This window comes from Cydia strobilella, chromosome 2 (genome assembly GCF_947568885.1).
Source record: "Cydia strobilella chromosome 2, ilCydStro3.1, whole genome shotgun sequence".
NCBI classification, from domain to species: domain Eukaryota; kingdom Metazoa; phylum Arthropoda; class Insecta; order Lepidoptera; family Tortricidae; genus Cydia; species Cydia strobilella.
The window spans coordinates 1,645,020-1,672,946 of NC_086042.1; the positions used below are offsets into that span (position 1 = coordinate 1,645,020).

Genomic DNA, 27,927 nt, shown 5'->3' on the forward strand with positions numbered 1-27,927 from the left:
ACTTTAAAGGGTCGATACTAAAAAGGGCGAGCTCTGGCAACGGTCAAGGTAGACATAATGCTACCGGTAGGTAGTAGTAGTAGTAGGGAGGTATCACTAACATAGTATAAAACAAAGTGCTGTCTGGATGGATGTCTGTCCCTATTTATGCTTAGATCTTTAAAACTACGCAACGGATTTTGATGCGGTTTTTTAAATAGATAGAGTTGATTCAAGAGAAAGGTTTATACGTATAATACATCAGCATTGCACCCGTGCGAAGCCGGGGCGGGTCGCTAGTATCTAATAAAGTAACGGAATGTTGCCATGCGGAAGCTGACTTCTTAGGTCATCTAGGCCACATAAATATGTATAATTTATCTAGTTTTCTTCATATATGTCTCTACCTCTACCCACTCTAATATATACCTTTTCTTTTCTGTATTATTTGTATTATATTAGGGGTCCCTTTGTTTGACATAATTATTGAAAATCATAATGTATTGATTGTCATATTATCATTAGTTATAATTCTGAAACCGTTAAGTTTTCAGGATTTTCCTCAGGTTATCCTACAGATAGGTTAGGTTAGGTTGGGTTTGTTTTATGGCAATCCTGAAAAGTTACGCGTTTCTGAGAAAAACCAAATTATGACTAACGAAAATGTGGACAAACAATACATTATGACTTTAAACTATATGGGAAACAATAGAGACCCATTATATTATTATTATTTCTTTGTTTCAGAATTTTTTTATCTATAGTAGTTTTTAGTAGTTTGGCTTATTGGCTACGTTAGTTACTTAACTACTACATTAGGTATTTATTTATTTATAATCAACTCGACCCAAAATTTCACCAAACATGATGATGTCGAAACATGTCGCGCGAGTGACTAAAATACGTGAGTGAAACCGCAAAATTAGCTAAGGTACAATACAATTCACACTGGCAGTTATGAACTTGAGTGTAGGTATACTCTTATGACTGCCCCGCACCCGGGCACAACAGAGACGCTATTCGCTTATTGTATGTAATATACCCACACAGTTTCGTTACTTAGATATTGATATGTAATGCACAACCAAACGGATACAACCAGCTGCAACGGCGTCGACACGTGAGATCTCACTTGATAATTATCTTGATAAATTTTTAAAACAACATCACAACATCTCTGTACACAGTTATTCAATAAATATTATCTTATCTTATATTTCAAAATATTTATCAGTACGGTTTTTACTCACTATTATTTTTAGTCGCTTTTGGCGACATGTTTCGGATTCTTTGGGAATCCATCCTCAGGCACGAGTGTCCGCGGCGGTTGTACGTCGTGCACCGTACGCCATGCCATGTCGCCAAAAGCGACTAAAAATAATAGTGAGTAAAAACCGTACTGATAAATATTTTGAAATATGTCTCACGATAGTTTAAGTGCGATTATCTTATATTATCTAAAACATAATTGGCCTTCTGGTCCGCAGCTGCACCCTGCAACGATCTCATGGCCGCCTGAATATACCCCGTGACCCTCAGTCACACCCTCACTCCGTCTACGACTAATACTCCGTGGCCCCGAACACACCCTGACCGTGGCCCCTAATAGCCGGCTCACAATTAGTTGTCGTTATCTTTCTTAATTAACTTTAGTGATTGCTCTAACAACTAAATGGTGTCATTCGGGTGTTACTGCGCGTGACTTTAAATGGGTAATAGTTTTCTTGCTGAACCCGAGATAAAGGATGACTCACGTTAGACCGGGCCGTGACCGGGCCGGAGCTTCCGGCGCTTCGTTTTTATATTGTCTTTCGTAACTTTTATATTGTCCACCATTTTTAGGGTTCCGTACCCAAAGGGTAAAAACGGGACCTATTACTAAGACTCCGCTGTCCGTCTGTCACCAGGCTGTATCTCATGAACCGTGATAGCTAGACAGTTGAAATTTTCACAGATGATGTATTTCTGTTGCCGCTATAACAACAAATACTAAAAACAGAATAAAATTAATATTTAAGTGGGGCTCCCATACAACAAACGTGATTTTATAGCAGTTTTTTGCGTTTTTGGCCGGTTTTTGACTCTTATTTTACCGAACAACTTTTTATGGATGATAGATATTATTCACTTATTTAAACTATCACGATTTCTATACATTATTAAATTGTAAAACGGGACTTAATCGCGTATTTAACTTACTAGCGCAGTAGCTTGGTACTTAAATACGTGATTAAGTCCAGATTTACAAGTTAATAATAAATGTTATTCCTTTATAAAACAAAAAGCAACTTGATGCTAACATCGTTTCTAGATAAACATATATTTCAGGCGTTTCATATCTCTTCATAATTCTTAACCGAACTATAACCAATATCTCCCTATGATTTCTCAACGAGCAAATTTACTCCGCGCACAAAATGGACGGTTTGTCTGTACGTCTACGTACAGCCATTGGCTCTGACCTTTAGAGCTTCGTAAGTTTGCAAACAAGGTAACATGCGGTCATCACCGTTATCGACACATGCATAACGTCGGAGACGAAGTCATAATATAGTAAACGTATAAGACAGTAGTAGGTACTACTAGTACTACGCAGTGACTTCTAGAAGCATTGTTCGAATTGGGCCATTAGCGGCTTTCGCCCAGTGCCACAGAATAAATAATAGTACCGTACAGAAAGGAAACTTCCTACTACAAAACCGAAGTTTGACAGCGGTTCAGGGTCTTCTTCTTCTTCTTTTAAAATTATGGCTTCAGCCCAGTGGGACTATTTCGCCAGTATCAAGGTATTGAGAGGTTTACAAACGACAAAAATTGTACGGTTGTACAAGACAGTGTACGGTGATTTGTTAGCTCTTGTAAATCGATAGCTAGTCTTTACAAGAAGCACGTGGACTACCGGCCGTTGACTCCAAGATGGTGGTTAAACGCGCTTCAAAATTAATTCTCCATTCACTGCACACAACCACATTAGTTTACTGTATAATAAGCTATCGATATTACACTTTAAACAATATTAATAAGCAAAAAACAAAGTAATTAATCACGATGCTAACTATCAAGATGGCGCTCGAACCGGAAGTCCGGTTCAGGGTCGAATCATGCTATTTAGGGCTAGCTTTCGGCTATTTAGGGTTGTCAAAATTCAAGTCATTGTCTTATGTGTGATCGTGAACGCAAAGGAACGTCAAGTTGTACCAACCCTAATAATTGCTCGGAGCAATGCTGAGCCGAACGGAGCCGAGTTTGCCCGATGCGAGAAGTTTCGCACCCCTGCCAGTGCCTTCAACACAAGTGAGATCTAAATAGGCTATTTGACTAATTTTTGAAAATGGTTTTAATTGATTGTTTATGACTTAATATTGTCTTCGGTTACCGCGATAGTTACTCATGAAATAAAACTATGAAAACGGATTATATCGCGTATATTGAATTTATAATACATCCCGACGTCTCGAACTCTTTACAGCGTTCGTGGTCAACGGGTCACGTGTCACCCGTTGACCACGAACGCTGTAAAGAGTTCGAAACGTCGGGATGTATTATAAATTCAATATACGCGATATAATCCGTTTTCATAGTTTTATTTCATGTTTATGACTTAATAATTACACTACATTGATATTCCCGTGAAATTTCCTGTATTAAATATAAAAAATCAATGTTAATGTTTATTTATTTTGAACGCGCCTTAAACGCTGTTTTTGCAAAGGGGCTAATCACGTGACACGTGTGACGTCACACGCGAGTAAACTCAGTCAATGACCTTAGTAAATCTTATGGTTTATGTGCATTGAATTGATTATTTCACTGTATAATGGTATATAAATGGTGTATAGTGCCGCAATATTCAAGTACGACTATAAAAAATCCAGATAAATTGTTTGTTTCCGTTCCAACGAATCCCAAAAAAAGAAAAATGTGGTTAAAACTAGCGCGAAGAGACCCAAAGAGCATTTTAGCGCATACAAATGTTTTTATGTGTGAAGACCACTTCGATGTAAGTAATATTTAACTGTAAATAAACATGGTAGTTAAAGCAGCGGATTTTGTTGTATTTAAGAAACAAGATCTAGGTATTTAATGTATTACTACATAACTTCATAACATAGCTCTTTCAGCATTAGTAGGTAGTTAGTATATAGCATACTTTTTCTTTCAAACTAAAGTGCAGTATGGAGATACTATTCTCGTCATCGTATTCTATATATATATATATCGTCGTCGTATTCGTATCATCGAAATCGAAATGTTCGTAAATAAACAATTTCTACGTATACTCACATAGCTGTTTTTACATTTCTAAGTTCCGCAGCATATTAATCCGGATTATCTTTATAGAAAAGTGCAACCATTGATGCATCTATGTCTGGTAGGTTGCCGCTATCAGTTTTCACATATTTCGGCTCCATTTTGAGATTCTTATGAATATTGTGCTACTAGATATACGGATAAATCGGATTATATCAGAAAACTGTGGAACAATAACTAAAATTAACTAAATACAAATAAAACAGTTAAAACACTCAAGGCAATCAAGAATGTTTACGCGCGTGTGACGTCATCCGAGCGTTGACCAATCACAGAGCGTTCACGTTCCTGATGAAATTTCAAAAAATATTAAATTTTCTTTCGTTTATATTCCAAAAACTAAACATAATTTACATTCAAATATAGTGAAATATACTTAATTAGTTTATTATCTTTCAGGATGACAGCAATTCGTTATACTTATATTTTTAATGTTGTCAAATACCCTATTTTAATATGTTCTACTTTTGTCTAGTATACACTCAAATGTGCGTTTGAGCCACTGGGTAATAGTTGGTTGAACTCACATGTGCATTTGGGGCATACAGAAAAGTGCGGCACCTGGCGAATGTCCATGAAAAGGGAGTGGCATGAATGCATTATTCAACTACGCTGCACCGAATTTGCTACAAAATGTATCACGTCCGTTTATTAGAGTTCCGTACCCAAAGGGTAAAAACGGGATTACTAAGACTCCGCTATCCGTCTGTCCGTCACCAGGCTGTATCTCATGAACCGTGATAGCTAGGCAGTTGAAATTTTCACAGATGATGTATTTCTGTTGCCGCTATAACAACAAATACTAACAAAGTACGGAACCCTCGGTGCGCGAGTCCGACTCGCACTTGGCCGGTTTTTTAATACAGCACTACAAGATCAAAGAAGACACAGACAGTTGAATGGTATCCTTTTGTTTACTAGTAGTAATTGCCTTCCACGAAACTTTGATTTAGTCTACGTTGTACACTTCGTACATTTTCACTTTCAAAGGGGGCAGTCAGCGTTTGCTCGGACAAAAATAGCATCGTAAGGAAAACAGACCCAACGTTAAAGCAGAAACCCAAGAGTATTTTTAAAAACGCTATAATTTTGGTGGTTTTTAGGGTTCCGTACCTCAAAAGGAAAACACGGAACCCTTATAGGATCACTCGTGCGTCTTACCATCAGGTGGGATCGTGGTCAAACGCCTGTAATTCATCATAAAAAAAAAAAAAAAAAACTGTCTGTCTGTCTGTCTGTCACAGCCTATTTTCTCCGAAACTACTGGACCAATTAAGTTGAAATTTGGTATACATATGTAAGTTTGTGACCCAAAGACGAACATGTAACGTAAACAAATGAACTTTAAACATGGGGGCCACTTTTGGGGGGGTAAATGTGAAAATTAAAAAATAAAGTTTTTCAAACTATATCGTGTTACATATCAAATGAAAGCGCTCATTGTGAAAATCTCAAATATTTTTTTTTATAATTTTAGAATAAACAATTTAGAAGTTATTCAAGAAAATAGGCAAAAAATTACCATTCCCCCCCCCCCCTTTATCTCCGAAACTACTGTCTAAAATTTTGAAAAAAATACACAAAATAGATCTTTACCTAAAGATTACAGGAAAACCTATTAGAAATGTGCAGTCAAGCGTGAGTCGGGCTTAATTACTTAGTTTTTGATCCGACCCCTACGGGTTTTTTAAAGACATTTCACTCACGTTTCACATAAAAATACATTGTTTAAATTGTGTAATGTACGGAACCCTTGGAACGAGAGTCCGACTCGCACTTGGCCGGTTTTTATTTAAACGCTGGCACGGATTCTAATTAATGTAAGCGTCCACAGGTCTGCATCGCACGCAACGGATTTTGTCATTCTTTGTATGGAAAGTCACACAAGTGCGTCCTGATCTGACGTTGAACTGATCCTTTGCGTGCGATGCGTCCGATGCGTACGATGCGGACCTGTGGACATCTAACTTTATTAAAGTTTTTTAGGATATAATACATTTTTACCAAGGTTCTATCGGCGAAAATATAAAGCTGTACATAATAGCTCTTAATCGCTAAATTATTGCCAAGCCGTCAATATTGACGCGTGAAACCCGATCCGGGTGATTAGGATGTATCCGCGTGACGGCGCGACAGGACGCTCCCTTCGTTAATTAGGTGAAAGCAGTCGCCCACGCAAAACAATCGTGACTAAGTACTGTACATACTGGCTCAATAGTATTTACAACACGACCATGTCGGCAAAATAAGAAGCCCAGCCGGCCTAGCCAAGATGACAATCGATATCGCTTCGATAACGAAACGCTTTGTGTCTCTCTATCACTCTTCAATATTAGTGCGACAGTGACAGTTGCGTTTCGATCGCTACGGAGCGTTAGCGATTGGCGTGTTGGCTACGGGGCCTGTTAGCGGTAAGAACGTCCGTTTGAATCCGAAGGTCGCGGATCAAACTCCGGCTGGTACAGTCGCCATCAGATATATCGGAGCGGCCGAGGTGCTCACAAATATCTGAACACGCCTCTATTGTCAAGGCGTTAGAGTGCGTGTTCAGATAATTGTGAGCGCCTCGGCCGCTCCGATATATCTGATGGCGACTGTACCAATGAGTTTTTCGGAACTTATATACGATAAATCATTGGATATTTACCAGCCGCTTTTCGCTGAACGAAAACATCGTGAGGAAACCGGACTAAGCCCTATAAGGCCTAGTTTCCCCTCAAGGTTGGCAGGTCAGATGGCAGTCGCTTTCGTTAAAACGATTGTCCACCAACTCTTTTGATTATTTTTCAAGCGGACCCCAGGCTACCACTGGAATAAAACTGGGATAACGCGAGGATGACGATGATAACATGGACATAATATCGTGGACCTAGGTACACTAGGTATCGTGTACTCAGTAGCTGCGGGTATTTTATTACTTCATCGACTGTAGCGTTCAAATTAAACAGTAATCCGCTTATTTACTTGTTTCATATATTATTACAAAACAAAATACAAAAATTCTTTATTTAATAAATTAGCACTACATAATGATTTAAAGGGATGGAGCCGCCCAGTAAGCATAAGAATGCCTGTGTCGGGAGACACCGCACTTCCTTAACTATGTTTTTACATAAAAACAATAACATGACTAATACAATCAATTCTAAATTTAACATGCTAACTATAAACTATAACTATGTAAATAAAGTAACCTAAACTAAACAAACATATAGATTAATCTAACATTTTAGAATTCACAATGCGTTCACGCAGTGCGTTATTTTAAACGTCACACTTCTATGAAATTATGACGTATAAATAACACTTGCGCTGCGTATGCTATCAAATTCGTTGCACACTTTTCTTGGTCTAACTCTATACGCCACTATATCTATTGAACATGATTAAAGTTCTCTGTACCCTATCCCTCTACTAACTATTAGTCCGCCGGACGATATCGGCCTGTCAGTTAGAACAAACAAACAGTTCCGAACAACTGACAGGCCGATATTGTCCGGCGGACTGATAGTCAGTGGGCCCCTTAATATTACAAAATAATCACGCACTGAAGCCTGCGGGATACGGGAATCCCCGTCAATTATGAAAACCCCAGCGACAAATACATATAAATACTAGCATTTAGAACAAGGGTTGAAGTAGAGACCAGTGAATAATGAAGATTGGTAGGCCGGGTTGCACACTACACTGTTTTTTTTTTTAAATCGGCAAAAAATAATAGGTAGGTACCTAATCTTTTTTACTGAATCTTTCGATAATACAATGCAAAAAGTTACACATAAGTCCGTTTAGATTACTTGGGTTCCTGGGTCTGGCCTTTTTAAGTCTAACGGCCTTCCACTGTATGTCGCTAGTTAACTAGAAATTGTGAAATTAACTCAACGGTTATCACAACACGTTACGCCTTTATGCAGCATCTTCGCTTCATGGCGAGAAAAACATGCTATCGTCCATTCCACCCAACGTAATAACGTACAGCTTAGCAAGGGATGGGTTGATATAGTCTGTCAAACAATTTTGTTAGTAGAAAAAGGCGCCAAAAACTAGAACCAGACATAGTTACATATTAAATCACATTTACAATCGGGTCTATCACGAATTTATTTTGATACCTTTATTTACCGACGTTTCGACACAGGTTTCACTGGTCGTGGTCGCGGCTAACTGACGTCCCAGCAAAATGTCAAAACAGAGATTTGTGTGACTACATACATAGTTAAATGTCCAAGCCTACTTTCATGTCAGTTTAGCAAGTCGATTTAAAATAAGAGCGTAATTTTGATTATGCCTTTAGTTAGTTAGTATTGCTGGGCATTTTCCGCAAATCGACATCCAATATAATAATAATATTTTGCGTGAAACGAGGTAGCGCTACTCTAACCACCCCAGCTCCTCCACGAAGCCTAGCAAAGTCTTCAGGTTGCTAGTTGCCTCTTTTAGTGTGCATGGATTACCTAGGTATTTGCTCCTATACACTTCTACCTGTTTACAGTCTAGGAGAATATGTTTTGTTGTTTCTTCTTCTTCCATGCACGCTCTGCACATGGGGCTGTCAGTTTTACCCATATTATGTAGGTGTTTGTTTAGTGTGTTATGTCCTGTTATTAATCCTACTATTTTACGTAGTTGGCTTCTTGGTGTTTCGATTATGCCTTAGCTTGTGTTATAGGTACTTGTGTGTGTAACTGAATTGTAGTTATCTTTGATCTTTGTATATTTAATTTTTGTAAGAATCTGTCATTGGCTCTGTAATTCTATTGTAGCTTTAGAAATGTTTATAGCTGTTGTTTTTCCATGCGTGAAATAAGAAAATAAAAAATATGGGGCCGTTCGATTCGAGTGACTTTTAAAGCAAAAACTGCAAAGCTCGAAGCAGCGGCCGCTCGTTTATTGAGGTAATTACAAACAACTGCGCATTGTCAGGCGAAAATAACCACGCGAGCTTTTTAGAGATCCGTATGAAATTACACATATTTAAACAAAGGCAGGCCTCAACATAGAAGATTATACTACCATATCCATTTATTTTCACATCATAGTAATTTTGAAACTTATACGTTACGTCACATTTCTTTTTATATTCAGATTTAACATCATATTACGGACACCAATATTATCGTCAAGGTCGTGGCAAAACCAGTTTAAAACCATATCAAATTGTTAAATCGACCTCATGGACTCTCTAAGTGGCTGTAGACCCGTTGCATTGCTACGGCGTAGCTACACGTAGCAGACCCAACCTACGGTAGGTTTCAAATTCTAAAATTGCAAATAATTCATTAAACCTATTTCCAATAAGTTAAAGCAAATATATAAATCTGTTCTAAACATATCAATTGTCTAACTAAATCGAATTATTAAAAAAGAAACCGGCCAAGTGCGAGTCGCGCACGAACGCTTCCGTACTATTACGCAAAAAACGGCAAAAAATCACGTTTGTTGTACTTAAATATTTATTTTATTCTGTTTTTAGTATTTTTTGTTATAGCGGCAACAGAAATACATCATCTGTGAGAATTTCAACTGTCTAGCTATCGGTCGGAGTGTATAAGGGGGAGGGAGAAACGGGAGTTGGAAGGGGCAGACCTCGGCGGACTTTCTCTGATCAGATCGGGGAAATCCTGAAGAAAGGCCAGGTCAAGATCACCCTAAACCGGCGAGCGTGTATGAGGAATGTTATGAAAGTGAAGGAAGCGAAAGAGGTATGTCAGGATCGTAGCAAGTGGAAATCCGTGGTCTCTGCCTACCCCTCCGGGAAATAGGCGTGATTATATGTATGTATGTGTAGCTATCGGTTCATGAGATACAGCCTGGTGACAGACGGACAGACAGACAGACAGATAGACAGCGGAGTCTTAAAAATAGGATCCCGTTTTTACCCTTTGGGTACGGAACCCTATAAATGGTAGTTGTAATTTTGACCGAGCGGGCTTGAATGCTTAGTATCTCCAGCTGTTCTCCTTAGAGGCCCATTAATTCTAACTTACATAACACATAATTTTGCTATTATTCGCGCGTACAATTCGCTCGTACTTGTTCCTACTTACATGTATTGCATTGGCGCGAGCGAGTCGCAGAAGCTAACAAAATGACATCATTTAGTTATCAAAATATCAGTTAGAATTGGCCTCCAGGCTTTTCTCAACTGATTCTTGTGAAATTTTGTATACATGTTCGATATTTTTTGTCAATCCAGTTTCAGTATTTTGAAGTTTTTAACTTTCAAATTTTCAAAATGGTGGAGCCACAGGGGTTCACGGTCAACAGCTCACAGTAGTATGAATTAACTACGGAACCACTGCTCTCTGAAGTAGTTTTATTATCATCGTACAGTGTTGCTGCGTTGTTGGTAATCATCCGTTTAACGATGTTATGTTTCAATTGTTTTTCTTTCATTTAACGTAGTTTTTCATTGTCTGCTCTTTTACTGTTATTTAGTGGCTATTCTTGGCTTTCGTTGCGAATTTGCGTCGTCTTAAAGGGGCCCACTGACTATCAGTCCGTCGGACGATATCGGCCTGTCAGTTAGAACAAAAATTTGACAGTTCCGAACAACTGACAGGCCGATCTCGATCCGCGTCCGATCTCGTTTTAATAAACTTTTTTTTTTACAATTCGCGTTATTATCATCAAAGATTTATGAAGTGTATAAGATAAATAAAGTCTAAAAAAAAAACCGGCCAAGTGCGAGTCGGACTCGCCCACCGAGGGTTCCGTACCTTTTAGTATTTGTTGTTATAGCGGCAACAGAAATATATCATCTGTGAAAATTTCAACTGTCTGACTATCACAGTTCATGAGATACAGCCTGCTGACAGACAGATGGACAGACAGACGGACAGCGAAGTCTTAGTAGTAGGGTCCCGTTTTTACCTTTTGGGTACGGAACCCTAAAAATGTGCCTCCGAAAACTCAAGAAAAACTTATGCTCGAAAAGATGGCGCCATACCTTTGGCATGCCTTTGGCCTATACTTGTATACATGGCGACACCGTTAAATATTTAACAATTTTAACACATATCAGTGAAAGAACAAGGATCATAATCAAATGGCATTTTAAAAGTTTTAATCCTGTGTTGAAAGATGGCAGTAAATTTACTGTGACTACAATATTTACTATGATAATAAGCCTCTATACATATTCAATTCTCATTGTTATCATGTAGTGATCAATAGTGTTTAATTAAACTCAGAAATCAGTAATAGTAAATAACTTTCACAGGGTATTAATTTATATTGAAACCTTAATTAATTTATCTACAATCTAGTACAATTTGTCCTCAAAGATCGCAGAAAAGAAAGTTCGGAGGTACCCTACTTAGCCTGTATCCAATAAACAAATCTACAAGATTCTCATAGGCGTCGGATGCTAATACATATGCAAACAAATAAACATAATCCCACGTGCCGCGACTTTGGACTTTGTCATCTGCGTCTCTATTTTTGCGCGTGACGCCAAGACAGACAAACGTATATAAATATATATAAGCCGCAAGGTAACCGAATGGAGTTCCCGCCCTGTTGTTTCCTTCCGTGCACTAAAAATGAGTAGATTAATGGATTATTTATAACTTACTTACATGGTAACATGTTTTTGTAATTGGAAGTAGATAGTTGTAATCAAATTTTGGTAATATACACAAGCTTTTCTTAGTTATAATAACTTAATAATAATATTTAAAATATAATTTAACCTAGAGAATAGATTAGGTATACAATTTACACTTAAAACGAATACATATTTTCCGATTCGTCGTTCATGTATTCTTCGAGAGTATAAAAAGCTTTAGATATCAAATATTGTTTTAGTTTTGTAGCAAAAGTCGTGTATTTCTCTGTAGCTACTAATGACTCATTCATTTCAGAATTCATTTTTGGTATAAGGTATCCACTAATTTACCCTATTCCCTGTTTGTTTGTCCCGACACATAATAAACCTTTATGATCCTCGTAATGGCTAGCATGTTACGTCGACTAGGTAATTGACCATTCGTAAACGCTATTAGCAAGTACACAAGGTCGGCCAAAGGCTCACGTTTTCTGCCATCACTGACACAGTTAGTTGACTATGGACAGTCCTTATTTCTAGGAGATAAAGACTACCAGTGGGTAGTTAAATGTGTTTAATTACCGGTATAAGGACGTTGGGACACATTGAATAATAAAGTTTGGAATAAACCAGCTGAATGCGCGGAATAGTACTGGAATGAAAACTCATTATATGGTTAATTAAAAGCATTGGAAGTTTTGTGGTAACTATTACGAAAGAGTATAAAACTTTAAAAAAAAGAAAAAGAAAAGAAAGAATGAAAAGAATGGAACAAGAAAATGAAAGAATGAGTGAAAGAAGGCTAACAAAGAGAGTGTACTATAAGGGAGAGGTAGAAACGGGAGTTGGAAGGGGCAGACCTCGGCGGACTTTCTCTGATCAGATCGGGGAAATCCTGAAGAAAGGCCAGGTCAAGAGCACCCTAAACCGGCGAGCGTGTATGAGGAATGTTATGAAAGTGAAGGAAGCGAAAGAGGTATGTCAGGATCGTAGCAAGTGGAAATCCGTGGTCTCTGCCTACCCCTCCGGGAAATAGGCGTGATTATATGTATGTATGTATGTATAAAACATTAATTTTTAAGAAGCAGAAACGTTTGCGAACGATGTTATTAAGCTTGGAATAAATTTAAATATACTGGCTATAGATGAGGTCTTGGTAGCTCAGTTGGCAAAGCGCTGGAGTATCGATCCAGAGGCCGTGAGTTCAAGTCTCACCCAAGGCAGTCATTTTTCCATTTTTATTAAATTTATTCTAAGCTTAAGAGTATATAACACGTATACCGGGTGTTTTCTGTAACAGGAGCATTAAATTTAACTGTAGGTAGTGTATTGTTACGAAATGAAAATAATAGAACAAATACAGCCAGAGCGCATGCGATCTTAAAATAACTACTATTTAAGTGACAGATTCATGATAAACAGTTTGTTTACCTTTTGTAAAATTACGATATACCTATGTAACAAACTGAAAAATTGGCCGCAACATCAGGAACAACACGCCAGACAGCACATGAGACGAAAAATTCCTCAGTAAAATATAATTGGACGGCATACTTTATGAAATAAATTTCATGGCGCTTAGTCAAGAACGTCATGCAGCAGAGCTAAGACCTTGCCGTGAAAAATGAAATTTAAGGACGACTCACGTTAGACCGGGCCGTGTCCGGGCCGGAGCTTCCGGCGCTTCGTTTTCTATGGAAAGAATCACGTGACCACATCTCATAATGTCTCTGTGTCTCATGTCATAGAAAAGTAAACGCCGGAAGCTCCGGCCCGGACACGGCCTGGTCTAACATGAGTCATCCTTTAGCTATAATTATAATATCCAGAGGAAAATTAGTCTACGTTTGTATGGAGACTTTTCCTCTTAAATCAATCGACAGAAGCAATCATGAAAGTTTTCCGACAGCCGTCGCCTACGCACATGTGACATTTCAGGCGTCAGATTTTTAAAATATTAAATATATATATTTGATATAATGATACTCAGTGCACAATTGCAAACACTACAAATTAAATAAAAGTTTTTCATACCTTTATTAAATAGTGGGTTGGCAAATCAGGTTATAGGTTACTTTCCGTTCATGTCATCTTGGATATGGGTCAATGCATGTTTTCTGTTATAGGAAACTATACTAAAATACTATACCTATATGTATGTTTAAAAGAAAAAACCGGCCAAGTGCGAGTCGGACTCACACAAGAAGGGTTCCGTACCATTAACTATAAAAACGGTCACCCATCCAAGTACTGACCCCGCCCGACGTTGCTTAACTTCGGTCAAAAATCACGTTTGTTGTATGGGAGCCCCACTTAAATCTCTATTTTATTCTGTTTTTATTATTTGTTGTTATAGCGGCAACCGAAATACATCATCTGTGAAAATTTCAGCTGTCTAGCTATCACAGATCACGAGATACAGCCTGGTGACAGACGGACAGACAGACGGACAGCGGAGTCTTAGTAATAGGGTCCCGTTTTTACCCTTTGGGTACGGAGCCCTAAAAAGGGTGTCATGAATTTAACTTTATTTGTAACACCTTATTTTATGTATCATGTCTGTGCAATAAATGAAATGAAATGAAGGTAAAAAGCTTTGTACTTCCGACTTTTTGACGTCACAGTAACTACCCCCACCATTTTCGCGCTTGTCATACATTTGTATTCAGAACATCATACTGAATGCATTGATACCAAAATATACACATATCTAATCGAGATGACATGAGCGAAAATCGATTTCTTGAAGACTTCTAGAGAAAATACCGACTTACTAAAAAGATGGTATATGTATTTGCGTACTGTACGTAAATACATATACCATCTTCGTACTAAGTTTAGAGAAGAAACATAGTTATTTTAGTAGTTTCTGATAATGACCCCGAAAAGTCGTATTCAGCAGAACCAAATGGGATTAAGTCACAAACGCTCATCCAATTAATAGAATGGCGGGCAGGGCAAGGCCGCCGCGTGTTTGCGATGGGTTTGATTCGCGACAAATTACGATGGACGCCAAAATAAATTAACTATAAATGACGTAAATATTTATGTACGTACACGCACATACACTTTTTCTGTAAAACATGTACACTTGTATTTTTCAATTTCAATTTTTGAAGATTTTCATTGTCCAAATTATAAGAGCTCTTAATAATATTAGGTACTCCGTACTCGTAAATATATGTATAACATATTGCTCTGTTTTCCAATGATAATGGTAATCGGGACCATCACAACCGATGCATGGAGACTGTATAAAGGAGCCAAATCTCTATGTATGAAAAGTGTCCATCAAAAAACAGTAATTAGGCGGCGCCACCATACACCGAAATACTACCAAAAACAACCTACGTAATTTGGTCGGGTTATTTGTTGCCTTATATGGTTCATGTTATACTCATGTCCCAGAGCCTAACTAGCGCCACCGGAGTGATTAGGAACTATTATTTAAAGCTTAAGTTGGTTCGATTTTCATACAAAATTCAATCTGCTTTAATTAAGGCACTACACACTATTACTACACAAATATTTGCTCATTTATCTACTTTCGAATATTCGTTTGCGCTAAATTAATAGAAAAACTTTGTTTCATACAGAAATCATACATAAATAAACGTAGTTTTTTCATCAATTTTACGTATGTTTGTGTCACAAATGTCGTGTACAAATACGTTGCGTGCGGCGTTGCCACTCTATGACGTTGGCGACGTTGCCTGGCCGACCTGGCAGGATTTGCAGTGCCGTCATGTTTAGTGCATTTTTATTTGACAGTGTTGACACTGACACATAGGGTCATGTTTATTGTGACGTGACATCAATTTGTTTGTATAAATTGAAAATGATAGCAACGTCTAAATCAAGTTACAAAAATCATCGGTGTTCTGGTCCGCGAAAATCCAGAAAAATTCAGACTCAATTGAAGCGGAATTCATGATGGTGAAGTTTCGTAAGGTAGGTACAGTTTCATTCCTTCATTGTACATTGTAATTTTCTCGTGTAGAAAATAATTCTCACTTCTTCGGTAATGGTAGATATAAGCAGTGAACAATACCTATATAATGTAATTATTACTGTTTTGGTTGCCGAATAGTCAATGTGTCACTAACTCTAGGTTTTTTTAGGTATTGTGCAAAAAGAAGAGGCATTCTTGGAAATAAAATGTTTTCCTTCATTAGCCAGAAAAAATCAGGACATCCTCACTGCAATAAAGTAAAATAAAACATTTCCTGGGGATGAAAATTATGGAATTTTGTCAATTATTACTAGGTAAGTAAATGATAACTTTATTAGAATCCATATTGTTGCATCATCTTTCTTCCTATAACATTAGAGATTTTGTGCTATCATGATATTATTTTTCTTTCAGGTACAGGGACAACTACGGATAACAAATATGAAAAAATGTTATTTCATTTGTTGTGTGAATCCATCCACACCAACAAGACATCCACTGCTGGACATAGGCCTCCCCAGGGATCTCCACAACGACTGGTCTTGCAAGACCGGCCAAAATATCGAGAAATAAATAATATAAATAAACATGATAAATATCCCCTTTTCTATAATAGTTATAGGTATAGTTAGAAGGCCATGCAATGTTGTTACTCACTGTACCTACTTGAATCCAAAAAATAATAATATAAAAAAAGTTTTAATTTTATTTTACAATTACTACTTTATTACGATACAAGTGCGAAAAGTAGGAAATTGGCAACGAGTGGCGATAAATTGAAACACGACCGAAGGAAGTGTTTTAATCGACACGAGTTGCGAATTACCTTTTCGCACGTGTATTGTACAGCGTTTTACAGTACATAATTATGGCCCTTTACATTTTCGACATATGCACGTATTGTACTAATTACCGCACTAGGGCGGTAACGTATATGTAGCACCATATGTACTAAAAAGTATTTTACAGTACATATGGTGCAACTTTCTCGCCCTAGTGCGTAAAGAGCACTTTTCATGCATATGTCGAAAGTTTAAAGGGCCATATGTACTGTAAAACGTTGTACGATACACGTGCGAAAAGGTAATTCGCAACTCGTGTCGATTAAAACACTTCCTTCGGTCGTGTTTCAATTTATCGCCACTCGTTGCCAATTTGTCGATTTAAAACACTCTGCGGTCGTGTTTTAATCTGTCGCCACTCGTTTCGAATTTTCTCTTTTCCGCACTTGTATCGTAAATAACTATTTCAAACTGCAAGGGTACGATGATAGATCTCAATTCAATATAATTTTGCAACATTTGGCATTATTAGGTTATAAATTGTATGGAGATGAAATCTATCATCGTACCCTTCCAGTTTGAAAAATACTATAGAGGCTGGGCAGTAAGGGATTTCTTTACTTGTAGAACTATATTTAGCACTTTAAAAAAAACTGATACCTGACACTTACAAACCTGGACTTCCTTGGGCTAGTGCTACTAAGAATCGTCAGTATTCTCCATCCTTTCTGAGTTGGAAGAACCCAAAAAGGTGAGATTTGTGAAAGTCAGGTTTTCAATATATGTGGCGTTTTCAACCAAACGGGTACCTACTTATTGTTGTCATATTTCCATAAAGCTTCAAAATGAAATCAACCTAATCGACAACCGACAATGTGGTACCTTTTAGTTCAAAACGTCACATATTTTTATAAAACGTTATAAACTAATTTATTAATAATACTGAATATCTGGGAGAAAAAGAAAACATAAGTAAAAACTCAAAAATGCTCGTTTTCCCAGAGATAAGACCTAGCTAGATCGAACCCCTTACAGCAAATTTCATCGAAATCGTTAGAGCCGTTTCCGATATCACTGAAATATATTTCGGTTATATCGGAATCGGACAAGAATTCGAAGAATAAAAGGTATAAGAAACATAAGATAACACAAAAAGGACATAAAAAAAGTACCCCTGACGTACCAGTCTCGAACCCGAATCCTCTTGCACGTATTTCCACGAACATACCGCAACGCCATTGCAGCATACTTACACTGCATGAAATTGTCTACTACAAGCATCACGGAAACACTGTTTGCATGTGTGAGTAATAGTAGGAAATAGCATGACAGAAACACTCTGTCGACTTTAAAAGTGTTTTTTGCACTAATGAAGTATTCAATGTTTATTATAATAGTTCAATATTTATGTAAAGAGTGCGCTAAACATACTTTTAAGTATACAGATACCAACACTATTCCACAAAAAAATAAAACCTGAAAATTTGCGAAAGTGACGCCATCTAGCGGGGTTTAAGCTTTGGGTAACCTAGTCGAACCACCTTAACGCGGTCACTTTTACAACAATTCTGCCATAAGAGATTGCGATCCTTTCTATACCATCCATAAACCGATGTTTATAAACGTTAACATTTTAAGGTCCAATGTATGGATGGTACAGAAAGGATGTCAATCTCTATACATATATGAATAGTGTCCATCAGAAAACAGTAAATAGGCGGCGCCACCATACACTGAAGTACCTAGACCATACACCTAGTATTTTATATAGACGTGCACCCGTGCGACCGTGAGGGACAGAACATACGCAATGCAACAGATAAAGAGGGTCTTTACCAGCTTGTGTGCTGGTGAAAATAAAATTGTATCATAGTGGGTATAAAATTCACAGAGAGGTCGTTATTCATTGGGCATAATATGATGTTTTCTCAAACTTACCCATCTGTTTATCTCTACTTTTACTCATCGCACTTAAACTATCGTGAGACATATTTCTACTTTTACTCAAATCATTCCCGCGCCGAATGTATGCGTGAGTGAATTTAAACTTAAGTATATTGTGACATCAAAATGATATCTTAATTATGTCAGGCCGCGTAGCCAACACGCCAATCGCTAACGCTCCGTAGCGATCGAAACGCACCTGTCACTGTCGCACTAATATGGAAGAGTGATAGAGAGACACAAAGCGATTCGATGGCGAAGCGATAGCGATTGTCACCTTGGCTAGGCCGGCAGTTGTCCGTGCGTCTCGCTCGCGCCAATACATGTAAGGACAAGTACGAGCGAAATGTACGCGCGATTGACATCATTAGGTATCATTTTGATGTCACATCAATGTAAGTTTGAAATGTCCTTAGTTTTCTCTACATGAACAAGTTTCTCCTTCCAGGTTACGGCTGTTTCCAATGGATGCTACTCCTCTCGTGCGGCGCAGTGTACGCCGTGTGCGCCCTCAGCACCACGACACTCAGCTTCGTGCTGCCGGCGGCTGAGTGTGACTTCAAACTGAAGTCTGCGGATAAGGGCAGTCTCACCGCCACGCCACTTATAGGTAATACCCTACCCCTACACCCTACGCTAAATAGGTTTCTAAATTTAGATTTCAGGACCATTTATGGTCGCGCATTGTGCGATTTTAGGAGAGTTACCCCCCGCGGATGCTCTGGTAGAATGTTCGGACGCCTCCTCAAACGGCATATTGTGGGAAACGCCGGTTGTCCCAAATAAAAATTTGCCAAGATAGGTACATGCAATTCTTATTTGTCAAAACCACTCAAAGGAATTGAGAACCTTCTTCTTTTGAATATTGCAGTCGGTTAAAAATACAATGGAATGGAATGCCTTTTTATAGGTTTTTAAGTGGCTAATGGGGCCCACTGACTATCAGTCCGCCGGACGATATCGGCCTGTCAGTTAGAACAAAAATTTGACAGTTCCGAACAACCGACAGCCCGATATCGTCCGGCGGACTGATAGTCAGTGGGCCCCTTTCGGTTGAATCTCTTTAAATACACCACCACATCAGTAGTTTAGTGTCGGACTAAGACCAATAAGGTATTGATCTTTTATCAGCGTGAAATCCTGACTGTTGGTGACAGTTTTTGACACTTTTTACAGAATTATTTCCATCTAAACGAAGCTATAGTTATAGGTTTCTCGTCTGACATTGTGGATTTTTAATAGTTTGTAATGCCAGAGTGACTCATGAGCATGACAAGGTTATTGATAAAAGCGCAACCATCACATCTCTAAAAGACGATCTTCATAATGTACTTATATTAATATTAGCTAAGTATGATTATGAGTTCGTTAGTCAAGCTTACAATAATGATTAACCGCTGTTTCAGGCATGTGTGTGGGCTCCTACTTCTGGGGCAACCTGGCGGACGCCCGGGGCCGTAAAAAGGCCATCATCGGAGCCCTGCTGCTGGACGCGCTTGCGGCCTTCGTGTCCAGCGTGGTGCAGAGCTACCCCGCCTTCCTGGCCTGCAGGTATCTATTGAGGCTTGTACTTAGGGCAACTAGGCACGGCCATCATCGAATTCTTGCTTCTGGACACGCTGGTAGCCTTCATGTCCATCGTGGTGCAGAGCTACCCCGCCTTCCTGGCCTGCAGGTATCTTCTGAGGCTCTTACTCCTGCAGCAGCCAAGAAGGCAATAATTGGAACCCTACTGGACGTGCTGACAGCCTTTGTGCCCAGCGTGGTGCAGAGCTACCCCGCCTTCCTGCCCTACAGGTATCTATTGATGCTTGTACAAACAGGCAAGGCCATCATCGGAGCCCTACTGGTTGCTATTAGCCTTCATGTCTAGCACGGTGCACCCCGCTTTCGTGGCCTGCGTGATCTAAATGGACTTACGGTACCGATACAAATTACCAAGTCTACATTTTTTCAAAGTTGTTGCGTATTATAACATTTAAAACTTTCGCGGTTTAAACACATATTAAATCACATTACCCTTCTGCCCTATCTGCCTATTCTGTCTTATTGCCCTTCTGTTGCAAAAATATTCGTGATTGATGGGTAATGCTAAACGCGCTATTAAAACTCTCTAAGATGCACCGGTGCTATATTATGTCTGCTGAAGTGGTTGAGTATGTACACTAGAAGACCGGCTACACGCTGAGGGTATTCCAGCTTCGATCGCACGTGCATTTTAATTCTTTGTGGTGCGCATGCCGCGACCAAACGTCTGGCCGAAGGGTGTCGTGTTTTGGAGGTCAAGTTTTCTGAATTTGCGATAGTCTGGTTCGAGCCCAGTCTTATTTAGATGAAATAGATCCAAAACACGTCAGGTAACGTAACGTAACGTTTAGACGGTTCACACGTACAGTCTGTTCGAGCCCAGTCTTATTTCCATGACATAGATCTCAAAATCAAATCATAGACTGCAAAATGTCCTGGCTCTGTTCAGTCCACGTTCCCCAGCAGCCTGTTTACCTATTGTTTGTAGACGTGGCCGTTCGCAGGTTCTTCTCCGGGTTCGGGATCATCGGTGCCACGGGCCTCATCTTCCCCTACTTCGGGGACTTCCTGTCGCTGCGGCATCGGGACGTCATGTTGTGCCGGCTTGAGGTGTTCTGGACGCTTGGGTGTATACTGCTGCCTTGTAAGTTTCTTTAAATATTAAGTATCTTATATAGTAGATCGTAAGAGAGAAAGTGATACAAAAGGGAGGTCACGACCCTCAATACTGAGGAATACGACGCAAGGATATAGTATATATTAAATCGGGTCATGTATTTTTTGTCGTCGATTCTTCGTTATGAAGCGAAACATGTCGAGCACTCTTCGAGGACGTGATGACAAGACCGAAGCTAGCTTACTGGTTTAGTATTGACGAAAAATACGGAAAGTGGGAGCTAGGTCTAAACCACTTTGATTTTTCGGTTTGTTCATTTTCGCCCTTTTCCCCATCAATATTTAGTCCCCCACGTTATTCGCACTTCCACCTTACCACGAATTTTCTGCATCACATTCCAGGCATAGCCTGGCTAATCATCCAAGACCCTCGCTTCATCTGGGCGGACACAGAAGACTTTAAATTCAATCAATGGCGCGTCTTCGTGGCAGCCTGCGGAATTCCAAGTCTGCTGGTGGTGTTGCTGCTGCTGCCCTTTCCAGAGAGTCCAAGATTCCTGCTGCACGTGAACCAGCCAGAGCGGGCGCTGCAGGTGCTACAGAAGATCTTCGTGGTCAATACTAGGATGAGTGCTACGGATTTCCCGGTAAGTATTTACTTATGTACGATTCCTACTAAACTTTCTTCCTAACTAGAGACGCAGCTTGAGGGGTTTGAAGCTTCTGTACAACAGACTGGCCCATGAAAGAAATGAGTGCCGATTACTCCACCGACGAGAGCAGAGCTCTTAAGGTTATGATGCTGATAATGATGTACAGTAGGTACTCGAAAAAGCCTATTTAAATACGTTTACAAGAGCTTTCAATTGCAATTTCAATTATAGAAGCCTCAAATTTGACTCGAGTAAATCCTTCCCATTGGTATACCTTTAGTTTTGCACCAGTCGTCCAAAATGGTTTTCCTTTTTTCTAAATTGACAATTTTAAACAAATATCATATTGTTTCTGATATAAGATACCTATAGTAAGGTTAGGTTAGGTATAATTCACAAACAGAGTTTATTCATTGAAGTTGCGTATATGTATTTATAGTAGATAGAATCCAAAAGTACAACTTTCGATACTATACAGTCCTTAATTGTAAACATCGTAATTCCAGGTGGAATCTATGATAAGCGTCGGCGAAGGCGACGACGAGGAGGAGGTAGTGACAGCAGCCGACAACAACGGAAACGAGACCAAGGCAGCTCTCACCTGGAAGCAGCGCTGGCAGAACTTCTGGATTCGCAAGAAGATGCTGACCACCCAGCCCTTCATCGGACTGCTTATTCTATGCTGCTTCGTGGACTTCGGCCTCATGTTCAGGTTGATAATTAAATATATAAATGTGAAAGTTTCCAAAAAGTTCTCGAAAATTTATGAAAATTTCACATGCAATGTTCTGCTTTCAGTTACTACACACTCATGATGTGGTTCCCTGACCTCTTCGAGCGGTTCAGTCAGTTCACAGCGGGCAACCCTGACGTTCCCGCCGGCGTCTGCGAAGTGTCCGCCAACATCTCGCACACTGAGGTAAAGATCATTTAACATACTCTTCCTGCTGACTACATGATGTGACTCTTCGAGCGGTTCAGCCAGTTCACAGCGGGTAACCCTGACGTCTCCGCTGGCGTCTGCGAAATGTCAGCCAACATCTCGCACATTGAGATAAGTGATGATGTAGGTATAAATATGAGTAATATTTAATGTGCTTAGTTATCTTGACACTCGAGCAAAGTGATTCACAAATCACTTTGTGTTCTCGGCTTAAAGCCGTAACTGTAACAATTTTTTTATCAATGTGATAACAAGAAATGTTGTATTTTAAGCTTCATGTGTGATTCAATGGCTGTAAGAGCCATTACATAAATAAATAAATATTAGGGGACATCGATCAACCTAGCCCCAACCCCAAACTTAGCAAAGCTTGTATTTACTATGGGTGCTAGGCGACCATATAGATATATACATACTTATATACATACATAAAAAATACCCATGACTCAGGAACAAATATTTGTGTTCATCACACAAATAAATGCCCTTACCGGGATTCGAACCCAGGACCATCGGCTTCACAGGCAGGGTCACTACCCACTAGGCCAGACCGGTCGTCTACATTACTTTCATGTCGTTTGTTTGCTTTGCAGGCACAAGAAGGTCAATGCCAGCAGACGGTCGCATCCCAAGTATATCAGCACACGCTGGTGGTTGCGTTGAGCTGCGTGCCCGTGGCGCTGGGGGTGGGCGTCTTCATCAACATGGTCGGGAAGAAGGTCATGCTCGGTAAGGAATATCTTCGTAGGCACAAGTTAATACCAGCAGATTGTTGCATCCATCAGCACACGCTGGTGGTTGCGTTGAGCTGCGTGCCCGTGGCGCTGGGGGTGGGCGTCTTCATCAACATGGTCGGGAAGAAGGTCATGCTCGGTAAGGAATATCTTCGTAGGCACAAGTTAATACCAGCAGATTGTTGCATCCATCAGCACACGCTGGTGGTTGCGTTGAGCTGCGTGCCCGTGGCGCTGGGGGTGGGCGTCTTCATCAACATGGTCGGGAAGAAGGTCATGCTCGGTAAGGAATATCTTCGTAGGCACAAGTTAATACCAGCAGATTGTTGCATCCATCAGCACACGCTGGTGGTTGCGTTGAGCTGCGTGCCCGTGGCGCTGAGGGTGGGCGTCTTCATCAACATGGTCGGGAAGAAGGTCATGCTCGGTAAGGAATATCAATCAATCAAATATTTCTGTAATCTGTGAACTCATTCCAAAAGTTATAAGTAAAGTATTATGTTGTAAACAGTACCTATAATGGTAGGTATGGGAATAAAGACAACATTTTTAACGAGAACATCGAGAACACATCAGTTTACAGTGGTGTGGGATTACGAGTATTTATTACTATAACCAATTTTAATGGTTCCAAGTACATAAATAAATAAATAAAATATAATTTACTCGTATCATTATATTTTATTTATTTATGTATTAAACGGAAAAACACAAGCGCTGGTGGCCTAGCGGTAAAAGCGTGCGACTTTCAATGCGGAGGTCGCGGGTTCAAACCCCGGCTCGTACCAATGAGTTTTTCGGAACTTATATACGAAATATCATTTGATTTACCAGTGAAAAAGAAACACTTTATTTACATACAAGATATATACAGTGGTACTACGTAAACGAAATTAATAACTAGCTTAAATCTAAAATAGGCCCTTGAGGCATGTTGCTTTTCGGTGACGGAAACATCGTGAGGAAACCTGACTAATCCCAATAAGGCCTAGTTTGGAAGGCCCTCTGGGTTGGAAGGTCAGATGGCAGCCGCTTTCGTAAAAACTAGTGCTTACGTCAATTCTTGGGATTAGGTGTCATGTGCTCCCATGAGCCGTGGCAAAAATGCCGGGATAACGCGAGGAAGAAGATGAAGATGTATTAAACGGAAAAACTTACATTTGAACTTCTCGGAAAACCGGTTCAAAATACTAATGAGTTTTCTTCTTCCAGTGCTGATGTTAATGAGCTCAGGGCTGGCCGTGCTCGGCATGAGTCTGGTCCGGTCCGCGCTGGAGAACCTGATCCTCTCCTGCGTCTTCGAGTCCATCGTCAGCTGCACCGAGGCTGTGCTGTTCTGCGTCATCTGTGAGATCTTCCCTACCAAAGTTGCGTGAGTATCTACACGTCTTAACACAGTTTGGTACAACTTGCTTCTTAATGAGCTCAGGGCTGGCCGTGCTCGGCATGAGTCTGGTCCGGTCCGCGCTGGAGAACCTGATCCTCTCCTGCGTCTTCGAGTCCATCGTCAGCTGCACCGAGGCTGTGCTGTTCTGCGTCATCTGTGAGATCTTCCCTACCAAAGTTGCGTGAGTATCTAAGATTAAAAAGGAAACGTTACGAAGAGTAACAACTCTTACTCGTATCTACTTCATTAACTGCAAAAATACTGGGCCCCTATTCGAGATGCACAACTGTCAGTTTCGGCATCCACATCAGTTCAACAGTGGAATGATTCGCATGATCAATAGAAAAAAAATATTTTTTTATCTTGGTGTCCTGTCTCTTCTTGCTTGTTCAACCACTAAACAAAAGGAAAAAGTGAACGTAAATTTACCAGAATTTGACACAGATACTCTAAAATTTGTCAACTTCCTTAATTCCTAGCAATAGAAGTGACACCCAGGCTGTGGACTTTTAGGTACAATCAGGCTGTCTAACACGGCCCCTATTTTCACCACGGTGACAGGTGCGACAATTGTCGACATCACTGTTGCTGACGTCACAGGCCTCCATGGGCTACGGTTACCGCTTTCCATCGGGCGGGCCGTATTCCAGTTTGCCACTATCATTGTATTATTAAAAAAAAAACTTTATTATATCGGCAAAAAACAGATAAGTTTATGACGATGATGATGACAATTGTCACAAGATTTAAAATAATATTCGGTAATTCTTGACAGGAAATGAATTCTGTGTCGGAATTTCTTGACAATTGTCGTGTTTCTTGTGACAATTGTCATTAGCTTCTCAAAATAAGTACTTATTTATAGGCGATATAATGGAGTTTTTTTATATTAAAATGTTGGTGGCAAATAAGTACACCCGCCCGTCCGATGGTAAGCGGTTACCGTAGCCTATGGAGGCCTGCGACGTCAGTAACAGTGATGTCGACAATTGTCGCACCTGTCACCGTGGTCCAGAACGTTTATTTTATAACTATTTTTATGTATATTTCATTTTCATTTTCATTTCATTTTCATATTTCAGAGCAACGGCAATGGCAGTGGCAGTGATGTGCGGTCGAGTCGGCGCCATAGTCGGTAACGTGGTGTTTGGCGCACTAGTGGACCATCATTGCGTCGTTCCTATATATATCTTCGGGGCATTGCTTATATGTACGTATATCAGCTTTAACTTAATCATTAAAACACTGATTAATCTTTTAATACCTACATTTATAGTCCTATCCCTAACAGCATTTAAACGTTATTATGACGTCAGCGACGTCACTTTGCTACCTGTTGTACACAGACGTATTCACACGGCGTACCTTACTTTCTATGCATCTCGCTCGTACGAGCATATAAGTGCGAGCGAGATGTATAGAAAGTTAGTTAAACAGAAAACATGAAAACGTTAACAAATATGTCAGTGTCACGTCAGTGACAAGTGGTAAGGCTTTAAGATGTAGAATGTACATAATCGAGTTCATTTTGGACCATAGTTGAAAGCTATTTGGGTGACTAGACGTTACGGTAGTAAGTCAGGTCAAATCCTCGAAACACGTAAATTTTAGAAACCAGTCAAATATTTATGATCTAGAACCTTTTTGAAAGGGAACTTCGCGCGCTCCTATGCGGCGTTCTCATACTATAAATTTGGACGAAGTTCAGAGCGCGCTTTACCTGCTCCAATGCCGGGAGTGCCCGGGAGCCAGCGGCACCTATTATACTAATGTAAAGAGCCCCTATTAACGTCTTGTTCGTGAATCATAAAGATTTTTCTGCTCTATACAACACAACCAAGGAACCTACGAATTTTTACCACCACACATATACACAGGGTGTTCTTAGCCATTGGACAAAGCCGAAATGTACATATGCCTTAGGGTATTTAGAATCAGTATACCAAGTATCATAACAACCGGTGTAGCGGTTACGAAGAAATTAACAAATTACAATTTTTTACTTTGGAGCAGCCTGTATGTGTTTATAGCTCCTGAGGTAATAAATAGTATGAAACCTTCTTCGACCTTATTGATTATCTTTTTTATTTATGACATTAATAAGATTCTGACTTTCACAAATGTCATCATTGCCGCACATTTTCGAGCAAGTTGTCAAAAACACTGCCAATGAATAATACAGAATGTTTCTTTTTGTTGTCGATTATTGGAATTAATTTTTGTTTGACAATTTATTTTTTTATCTTTTGTTCTAATTTAAAAAAATATTAACGTTAGAGCATTCCTGAGAAGTAACCCTACGTGGGATTTCAGGGTTTGTCCATTGGCTAAGGTCACCCTGTATGTATTAAAGGTTAATTATTAATAATATTGTCTTCGGTTACCGCGATAGTTACTCATGAAATAAAACTATGAAATCGAATTATATCGAATCGAATTATGTCAAGATGTATCATAAATTCAATATACGCGATATAATCCGATTTCATAGTTATATTCCACGTTAATTATTAATGTTTGTTGCAGCAAGCGGACTTCTCTGCATCATACTTCCGAAGAGCACACGGCCGGAGCGGCCGCAGTAACCTGTATTTGTTAATAAACTCTATGTCTAAGTAATACGGTATTTTATTCCCAACCCAAGTAAAGGCGTCGATAGTTGCATCTAGAAAGCTTATAAGTACACATGCGCTACGCTGTCGGATAAACTTTTGTGGTTTTGTTTGTAGTATAGTTCGTTCGCGGTGTGTATAGTATGCGGTCTATCTACTGAGCTCGTTCACTTACCTGTACTGACAATGGCATTCTGTTAAACAAAAGCTATTATTTCTTTTGTGCCTGAGCGCGTGGCCTTTGTGCCTGATCGCGTGGCTATTGTGTGGGAGCCTCAGGCACAAAGGCCACGCGCTCAGGCACAAAAGACATAATGGTTTTTGTTTAACATAATGCCATTGTTAGTACGTAAGTGAACGAGCTCAGTAGAGATAGCGTTAGCCATGGTATAGTATCTCTGAAGAGGAGTAATATAATGCTGATAATAATGCCATCTC

At 39.5% G+C, this 27,927-nt stretch overlaps 1 protein-coding gene across 1 annotated transcript in view; it reads left to right on the forward strand.

Moving 5' to 3' along the window:
* LOC134755391 (synaptic vesicle glycoprotein 2C-like) overlaps nucleotides 1-27,491 on the forward strand; it is a 45,886-nt gene extending 18,395 nt beyond the window's left edge. Inside the window, exons 3-12 of the mRNA XM_063691946.1 lie at nucleotides 18,966-19,127; nucleotides 19,924-20,068; nucleotides 21,049-21,188; nucleotides 21,563-21,807; nucleotides 22,320-22,525; nucleotides 22,612-22,732; nucleotides 23,350-23,485; nucleotides 24,703-24,862; nucleotides 25,960-26,087; nucleotides 27,404-27,491. Of these exons, the coding sequence (XP_063548016.1) occupies nucleotides 18,966-19,127; nucleotides 19,924-20,068; nucleotides 21,049-21,188; nucleotides 21,563-21,807; nucleotides 22,320-22,525; nucleotides 22,612-22,732; nucleotides 23,350-23,485; nucleotides 24,703-24,862; nucleotides 25,960-26,087; nucleotides 27,404-27,462 (1,502 nt within the window). The 3' untranslated portion in view covers nucleotides 27,463-27,491. The remainder of the gene's footprint in view (nucleotides 1-18,965; nucleotides 19,128-19,923; nucleotides 20,069-21,048; nucleotides 21,189-21,562; nucleotides 21,808-22,319; nucleotides 22,526-22,611; nucleotides 22,733-23,349; nucleotides 23,486-24,702; nucleotides 24,863-25,959; nucleotides 26,088-27,403) is intronic.
* Nucleotides 27,492-27,927: the final 436 nt, after the last annotated feature.